This window comes from Trachemys scripta, chromosome 10 (genome assembly GCF_013100865.1).
Source record: "Trachemys scripta elegans isolate TJP31775 chromosome 10, CAS_Tse_1.0, whole genome shotgun sequence".
NCBI classification, from domain to species: domain Eukaryota; kingdom Metazoa; phylum Chordata; order Testudines; family Emydidae; genus Trachemys; species Trachemys scripta.
In genome coordinates, this window is record NC_048307.1 from 83,631,888 (window position 1) to 83,641,000 (window position 9,113).

At 46.3% G+C, this 9,113-nt stretch overlaps 1 protein-coding gene across 2 annotated transcripts in view; it reads right to left on the reverse strand.

Annotated features, from left to right (window-relative positions):
- Nucleotides 1-8,020, reverse strand: part of CIAO2A (cytosolic iron-sulfur assembly component 2A) — a 15,410-nt gene extending 7,390 nt beyond the window's left edge. The window contains exons 1-3 of one of the 2 annotated variants that reach the window (XM_034784380.1): nt 7,783-8,020; nt 3,542-3,706; nt 1,157-1,427 (exon numbers count right to left, since the gene is read on the reverse strand). In XM_034784380.1, the coding sequence (XP_034640271.1) occupies nt 1,384-1,427; nt 3,542-3,706; nt 7,783-7,915 (342 nt within the window). In that variant the 5' untranslated portion in view covers nt 7,916-8,020 and the 3' untranslated portion in view covers nt 1,157-1,383. Of the gene's footprint in view, nt 1-1,156; nt 1,428-3,541; nt 3,707-7,782 lie in introns of those variants that run through there. The other variant, XM_034784379.1, reaches the window with a different exon arrangement.
- Nucleotides 8,021-9,113: the final 1,093 nt, after the last annotated feature.

The following is a 9,113-nucleotide window of genomic DNA, read 5'->3' on the forward strand; positions in this document are numbered from 1 at the left end:
TTTACATGTAACATTCAAACACAATGTTATCTAAATTAGGCCTTTCTATTGTACCCATCACTGTAGTAACTATATGCTATTAGTGATAAATTAGGAGATTACATGCAACTAACCTAGAGAGAAACATCTGAAATCTAATGTGTTCATCTTCGTAATCATTAGCCTAGGGCAGACAGATGAAGAGGATGCTTGAATCCACTAGAGAGTATGACATAACAGGCAAGTACCCAGTAATTCTTTGGGACAGAAGACCACTACAAGCATGTGACCCATTTTTCAACGACCTGGAGATTAGCCACTGGACTGACCAGGAGACACTTGGGGGGAGGGATAGCTCAGTGGTTTGAGCATTGGCCTGCTAAACCCAGGGTTGTGAGTTCAATCCTTGAGGGGGCCACTTAGGGATCGGGGGCAAAAATCAGTTACAGCAATAACTCTCCCAGCTACCAGTTCCTTTCAGAGAGTAAATATCCAGGTAGTCAGACTTCTTGAAAATATATTTGTTTATTCTAAATTGAAAGAAAGTAAAGAGTGCCCATGCACAGGTTCTGAGCACCCTGCCAATTAGTTAAAACAAAATGCAATACCAACCGCCCAACCCTTCTATCAAGCAGCAGTAGAAATACCAACACCTCAATATATTGGCTCATGCCTCAAAAATCACTTGAAATAAATAGGTCCTCCAAGATGCCCTGGAAGTCTGGGCTACTTCAGAGCAGGGACAGGAGGGGATTCCAGAGTCCTGGGGCCTGTATGGAGAACACCCTGGCAGCCATTCCCCTCTCTATTATATCTAGGCTTGGATCAGATTTTTAATTGGTAAATGTCAGTAAATGTCGATCTCAATGTACACATACAGACCAATGAAAAATATATTTCCATTGATAAGAATAAAAATTTACAAATAGGTACAATAAGAAAAATTATGCTTGAGAACTTATTTGAGTTCGACTTAAGGATATTTACTTTAGATATTTAGACACGTGATGTTGACAGTGTGTGTTTTAATGGTGATAAAGCTTTTACTTTTTGGATCTCAACATGTCATTAAATAATTATCTGACTCCCCCCATTATCAGACCAGCCCATAATTTCCCACAACTGAAAATTAAAAAACTGTAATTTTAAAAAAATTTAAAAATAAGCATTGATATTATCTGTCAAAATTGTGTAAAAAAAAATTCAATTCTGCCAAACCCAGTTCTATCAAGGAGGATAGAAATTCAGCAGCACACAGACTGACACTCTCAGTAGGCTGGTCCCAGGCTATTTAGGGCCTAGTAGGTAAAAAGACATAAAAATTTAAAATCAAGTAGTCTGTGCATGAGAGGAACTCTGACAAACGGCTTATGGCTTATACTCTTACATGTGCTGCATAGCTGCTTAAATATACTTGCTGTAGCTCTTTCCTTTTACAGAATGAGGAACTGTGGAGAAACAGAGGTTACTCAGAACAAAAGAACACAAAGCCTGTGGAAATCAAACCGTGGCGCTCTAAAACAGTCAGCTACTTTACTTCTCAAAAATCAGATAAAAATCTTCAGACTATTTAAATACATATACTGTAAGTAATGCTCATAGAATCTGTTTTTTGTAAGGGCCTTTCTACACCAGCAAATTGCCTGGAATAGCTATTGGGGAATAGATATTCCATACTAGCTTCCAATATGAACACTCTTATTCTACACAAAGGCACTAAGTGTGGAATAGAAGAGTGTCTATACAGGGAGATAGCATGACCAACTACTGTGTTTCAAATTCACACCCTATTTTATTTCAAAATTGCTTCCCTATGTAGATAAGCCCATAGTAAATAATTAGGTAGCTGCCAGTCCTAAAATAGGCCGATAAATTCTCAACCATTTGTACTTCATTTTCCCATACAAAGAAGTGGTGTGATACTTCAGCATGATTTGCCTCTTGGTTAAACTCAAACATTTATTTTCCTTTAAGGAAAAAAAGTATTTAAAATGTAAAATGAGAATCCTTTGTCTGTGTTAACTTAGAAATCTAAAGCTTGCTAATCTACGTTATATCTAAGCAGCATAACTTCAGAGAGCTGAAGTCTCGTTTCATCACAGGAAGGAAACAGGATGAACAACATCCCAACTAAGCACATAATCAAAGAAAATAAGCAAAAGTAGTATAATCTTGTTCTACTTTGTGATCTTTTAATAGTACATAAGAGGGTTTGTTTTTATTTTTAAGATCTGACAAACTGCTTTTCTTTAAACTTCTGTAGTAATGCCAGAACCATGCAACATTTTGGAACATACCCTTCTAGCCCAAGGAAAAAATCAACTCCTATCAGCTATTCATATTCAGGAGGATACAAGCTGGGTAAATATACAATCCCTAGATTGTAATCAATAAAAATTAAAAATATAACTTCAATTTTTAACAGACCTAGACACAGGAGCCATCACAGATCTAATCCCATTGTATTTTCTTCAATGCAATTTTGCATGAGTAAGAACTGCTGAAGAGAGCCCGATATGTTATTTCTCTTAAATCAGTGAAGATTAATCTCTCGAGACAAGACTACACCATAAGCCACACTGCTTTACTCCCTATTCATCATATACTACCAAGGCACAGTATTACTCAACAATCACTGTTCTACATTCATTTCAACACTAATGCTTCCCCTTTCCCCATTATTTCTAAAGTCTGGCCACCAGTTATCTAAAGCAACCTTCGGCTGCTTAGCTAAGAAGCAACAAGGCAAATACTGAAGCCCTATCTGTACTGTAGCTTGTTAAACATTTTGAAACACCTAGAGCAACAGTAAGCTATTAAATGGTTTACTTCCACACCAATCCATATTACAGCTACACCTCTACCCCGATATAACGCGACCCGATATAACACGAATTCGGATACAACGCAGTAAAGCAGTGCTCCGGGGGGCGGGGCTGCACGCTCCGGGAGATCAAAGCAAGTTCGATATAATGCAGTTTCACCTGTAACACGATAAGATTTTTTGGCTCTCGAGGACAGCGTTATATCGGGGTAGAGGTGTATATTCAGAAATTGTGCTACAGATTACCTTAAAGGGACTAGTCCAGTATCATTGTTTGCACTACCATACACAGAAAACCTCTGGCTACACTGAACTGTAAAACAGTGGTAGGTCCATATCCGCGACAGGCATTTTTGAAAACTGCTGTCAAGGCCAATACTATTCAAACTAGTGTGGCTAGGACCTAATAGGCAGCAATCATGTACGCGTAACTCACAATTCCTTTTCTTCCTCTCTTAACTCAGTGCTTCTTGGAACTAAAAAAGCATGAAGAGGATTTTTGAAAGCCGTCATCCCTGAACAAGACCTACAGGATATTTTTGCTTCATAAAATGCTATTCGGTTTAAGAAATATTGCAGTATTTCTTTTGACTGCTTTGTATAATGCTTTCTAATACACAAGTGAAAAAATACTTTATTTTTATTAGCGTTACTCAGACGAACCTCCACTGCATTTGGTTTACTGTTACACATTTTAGAAGAAAACTATTGGGCCATTTAAGGAAATATGAATCTTACCAATGAGAGTTGCCAAAGAGCAATGAGGTACTGTTGGTGTAAACCTGATAATAACGAGATATTCATCTTCCCCTATCTCGTGCACTTCAACACAACTTTCTGTTACCACTTCCAGTTCTTCTAAAGTGTTAGGCTTCTCTGGATCCCGGATAGTTCGAATTATATCTAAAGCAGAAGGACATACACCAGAAATGAAATACCTTTTATAAAATTAGAGGATTAGGGAAAAAGTCATAGATTTTTAACAAGTTGTTCTTCCCAGCCTAATTTTTTCAACTCCTCTCCAGGAGAGGCCTGGTTACTGAAACGTCTTGCTGACTCAGTTCACACAAGAGGAGCACAAACCAAAGCACCTGTATCTCACCATGTCTGCTCCTCTCCATACAATGCAAAAATTTCTACAGTTCATGGTCAAAGAACATAGCATTTTACTACCTACAAATGGAGTGCATCAGCTCTGCACTGTTTTGACAGGGAAAACATAGACCTTACCCAGAACACAGTATGAATTTAGTTTATAGTATTATCTTATTACATCAAACCCTTTACCCAGGGCAATGTGATTGTTGACACCTCTCTCTTACTGAAATTGGTATGCTTAGCACTTCACAGAAGAGTAAGAAAATAAGATCCTTGACTTGAGGAACTTCTGATATATGGGTCAAGTTTTGCAAGATTGAAAGCCACCCTTGCTCCCAAAAAAGTCAATAAAAGTTGGAGAGACTAAGCATTTTCCAGGATGAAGTGCTTACAGTGTAGATTCAAAACTATTACAAATGCTAAAAGACAATTCACAACCCGAAAAAGAGATATCCTCCTGTTCATAAGTTTAGGTCATCCAATCACTGGACAGAAACAATACTATAAGATTTCCGTGACCAAATATACACAGTGAGGAATTCATGAACAAATGACAGGATAAAATTTGTTTGTATGATCTGTCAACAGTTGCAAATAAAGAATAAATTTGTAAAAATCATTATCTGATTAATTTCAGACTAATTCAACCTTGTTAACAACCTTCTATTTATTTATTTATTAAATCAAACCACTATAGATGTGGCTGGCTGGAACCCATACTACAAACCTAACCTGTTTTTTTTTTTTTTTTTTTTTTTAAAAGGGGAATGCCATGCAAACAGCCCCAAACTCTTTCAGTGGAAAAGCATTCCAGCAATGAACTCGAGTGTACAAAAGGACTTTGATTACATTGTTTGAGTACTCAGTGTGGTCATCTCAACTGGCTTTATATTCTGCCCGTAGTCTGCATGAGAAGTCATTTTCTAAAAGTAATATCTCAAAGCCCTTTGGTGAATACAATATTCACCCAACATGTGTGATAGCATTTAATGCTGGCAATAAAAGCTAATATTGAATCAAATACCATAGTCACCTTTTCACAAACTTGTTAATATATAAATGGGCCAAATTCAGCCCTGTTGTAATGCCATTAACTACAGTGGAGTTAGACAAGGGCTGAAACTGACCTACTGAACTTTCCTGCCATGAAGTTTTACCGACAGTCAGTGACTCATCAGTTTACACAGTGAACTTAATATATGTCCAGGATGATCTGTTGCGTAATAAAAATCTAGAATCAGAGTGCCTTCTTCCCAGTAAAATTCATCTCTGAACAGTGTTAAGATTTTAGAGTTACTCAGGGCTGCCCAGAGGATTCAGGGGGTCTGGGGCAAAGCAATTTTGGGGGCTCCTTCCATAAAAAAAATTTGCAATACGATAGAATACTATATTCTCGTGGGGGCCCCTGAAGGGCCTGGGGCAAATTGCCCCACTTGCCCACCCGGGCGGCCCTGGAGTTACTTAGTATATTAAAAAGGCTATGTTTCAGATAGCATATGGTATCCAAATACTGAGTATCTGAAGTGCAACTAACAACCTGAATTAATGCCAATGAAAAGCGTGCCACTGATGACCCACTCAAGTCTGCAAACATCCCCCTCTCCAACAGTAATTACAACAGAGTGGCTCTAGAACGGTGTGCACAAGGGCTTCAATCTGGCCTCCAATTCAGTATTTGCTATTTTTTGCCCTTCTGGCTACAAACTAAATCTAAACTTGATTTATAATGTATGGAAGAAATGCTTTTGCCACCAGATTTGGTTTTAATATTTAGATTGTGAACTAGAGGACTTGTGGTTTGGAATTGCTCCTATGTTTATAGGAAAAAACACAGTATTTGTATTGCATTGTTTTACAACTGTCTTGGAGAGCTGGAGATTAAGGATGGAATTTACAAAGGAGCTAGAATCCATGTAAAGGGCCACAGAGGACCCTAAAATTGGATAACAAATATTTAACACCTCAGCAGAACCTCTACTAGTTACAATCACTAGGATAAAAGTTACAGGGGCTATCAAGATTCACATTCTGAGCACATACTGATTGCCCCCACCCATCATTTGCTCCTCAGGCCCCCTGGCCTCACCCCCCTGCTCCTCTCAGCCCCCTGGCTGGACCCAGTGCACCTCCGGCTCCGGGCAGTCTCTGCTTCCCATCACCTGTGGGGCCCCGTCTGTCTCCCGGGAGCTGAGCTTTCTGGGACTGGTGCAGAAGTCTGGCCAGTCTCAGCCAGGTGTGTGTGTGGGGAGGGGGGAAGGGGTGACAGTGTGGGGGGCTTGCCTGTGTCTTGAGAGAGCTTGGCCGGGGCAGGCCTTAGCCTGGCTGATCGTGCCACTCCTGAGGGGCCAGTGAGTGCAGCTGGGTGGCAGGGGGTGGTTCTCTGGGGAGTGCTGGGCTGTGAAGGGGCAGGGTGGATCTGTGTGTGTGTTGAGGCACCAGAGAGTGGGGATTCTGTGGGGGGTGTGCTGGGCAGTTGTGGTGAGGCTGTGGGCAAGGGTGGTGTTGTGCAGGGTGCTGTGCATGTGTGTGGGGGGGGGTGCTGGGCATAGCAGGTACAGGGGGGTTCTGGCCACAGGGAATTGGGGGGAAAGGGTTCCGGTTTTGGGGGGGGGGAGGGAACTGTGTGGCACGGCAGGGGCCCGCCCCCAAGGGGAAGGGGCATGCTGGCAGCACAGGGCTGGGCCACTGTGCATCTGGCAACTGCCGGTTTGTAAATAGTGCCCTTGCACTGGGCTGGGCGGAGCGGGGCCGCCCCTACCATGCCATGCCCCATTGCCTCTGGCTGGTTCCTCGCTTTGGGGACTAACGTCCCCACAACATGCTCCATTGCCTCCATGGGGGCCACAAATATATTTGGCACCTGGCACACAAAAGGTTAGTCTGGCCCGTCTGCCCTTTCTGGAGCTACCAGTCTCGCATTAACTGCCAAGGGTGTCTGGCCTGTGCCCTAGCCAGAGGGATGAAGTAACAAAGTAATTTCCCAGTGGAAGTGACCCTGAGAGTGGCTCACCTTACACCAGAACTGAGCAGCGCAGACAGCTTCCCACCCTGCACAGATCTCAGGGCCAGGTGGGTCCCCAGGCACCTCTCTCTCTCTCTGCCCCACTGCATCTGGGCACCAACAACGCATCCCAAAGCTCTCAGTATCCAGAACACTCACCCACCCCTTCCTCCAGAGCAGCCACCCATCTGCCAGGGGCACTGACCATCTGCCCCTCCCCAGGACAACCACCCGCCAGGGCACTGCTCCCCCCAGGGCACCCACCCACCCGCCGGGGCGCCGACCATCCACCCCACCCCAGGACAACCACCCGCCAGGGCACTGCTCCCCCCAGGGCACCCACCCACTCGCCGGGGTGCCGACCATCCACCCCACCCCAGGACAACCACCCGCCAGGGGCATCGCTCCCCCCGAGGGAACCCCCCCACCCACCTGCCAGGGGCACCCATCCATCCGCCCCTCCCCAGGGCAACCACCCGCCAGGGGCACCACCCCCCCCAGGACACCCACCCACCTACCTGCCAGGGACACCCACCCACCTACCTGCCAGGGACACCCACCCCATCTGCCCCTCCCCCGGGCACCCACCCCACCTGCCCCGGGCACCGGCCCCTTCCCCGGGCACCGCCCCCCCCAGGGCACCCACCCACCTGCCAGGGGCACTGCTCCCCCCAGGGCACCGCTCCCCCCAGGGCACCCACCCGCCGGGGCACCACAGGACTGGAAGGGAGCTCGAGAGATCACCTAGCCGGTCCCCTGCCCTCGGGGCAGGGCGAATTACCTCGACGCGCCGCTCCCCGCCCCTGTGCCCAGCCCAGCCCCCGCGGCGCCGCCTGCCCCTGCCCCGGCCCGCGCTCCCGGCAGCGGCTGCGATAGTCACCATACACCTCGAGCGCTCTGTCCTGCTCCATGGCCGGGCCCCCCTGCGCATGGCCCCCGGCCCCGCTATGGAGCCCGGAGAGCCGCAGCACCCTGCCCAGCGTGTGCGACAGCAGCCCGGACACCAGCGACATCCTTCCGCTCCGCCATCGGAGAGAAACAGCCCCGCGCGGCCACCGTCCCTGCCGCCCTCCCCGGCAGCTTCCGGATAGGAGACGGCGAGCGGGCGGGGCCAGACCACGAGGGGCGGGGCATAGAGGGCCCGCTGGGGAACGGGCAGGGGTTAGGCGGGGCCCGGGCTCCTAGGGGCGGGGGAAGAGCTGGGGGCCTGGAGGCTACTCCGCCCCGCCCAGCGCGTCCCTGGCGTGCAGCTGGGCCAGGGGCAGAGACCTGACTTGAGCTTTGCAACGATTCAGTGTGTTAAAGCCTTGCCCAGGCTGGGGCGAGCAGCCTGCCAGGAGCCCCTAAAACAGTCATACCTGGGCAGCGTTTGTGGGGGTGCAACCCCTGCAGGGTGACAGCACATTCTAGAGATGTCAGTAGCAGAGTCTTCCCCAGGAATTGAAATTACAGGGGGTGTTTGAATTTCCGGGGCGGGGGAAAGAAGGGTTGGAAAACGACTACATTGGCAACACTGCGGGGGTAACTAGTTGACCACTGGAGGAGGATGGGACAGTTGGGGGGGTCTAGGGAAATCCCTCAGTGCTGTCAGTTCATTTGTACTGTAGTTTAGTGGCTGAAACAATCTGGATTTGAGCAGGTCTGAAATTCCATCCAGCACAGGGCAAGAGTGGTGCCTAGGCTCTGATCTTGCAACAACCTCTACTGGCACAAAGAACAGGAGTACTTGTGGCACCTTAGAGACTAACAAAGTCCCCTTCCTTGCAGCTGTCAACTCAGTGCGGAGCGGGGCCAGTGTACAATACAGTACAAAACTGATCAGCATCTAAAATCGTGGCTGCAGCAGACATAAAATCCCAGCTATAAACCATTTGTTGGGATTGTTGCTCCTCTGCTTTTCCTGCAGTGAGAGCAAGAAATAGGTTAACTGGAGAACAGCCTGGTGTCATAGATACATACACATCTATACTCCCAGTTAAACCAGCCTCCGACTTTATAGTTTGTGCACCTCACAATCTAGCTGCTGGAATTTAAATACTGTTGCAGTACTTGCTTTGGAGGACTACTAGGTGTTATTGTTTTATTTCCAGTGGGTATTTTACACCAGGAAATTTTATTATAGAATGTCTTGGTGGGGGAAGGAGTCATGGGAATGTTTTAGGATAATATTTTGAACCTATTAAATTTGAGAGTTTCCCCTCAAATAAATGA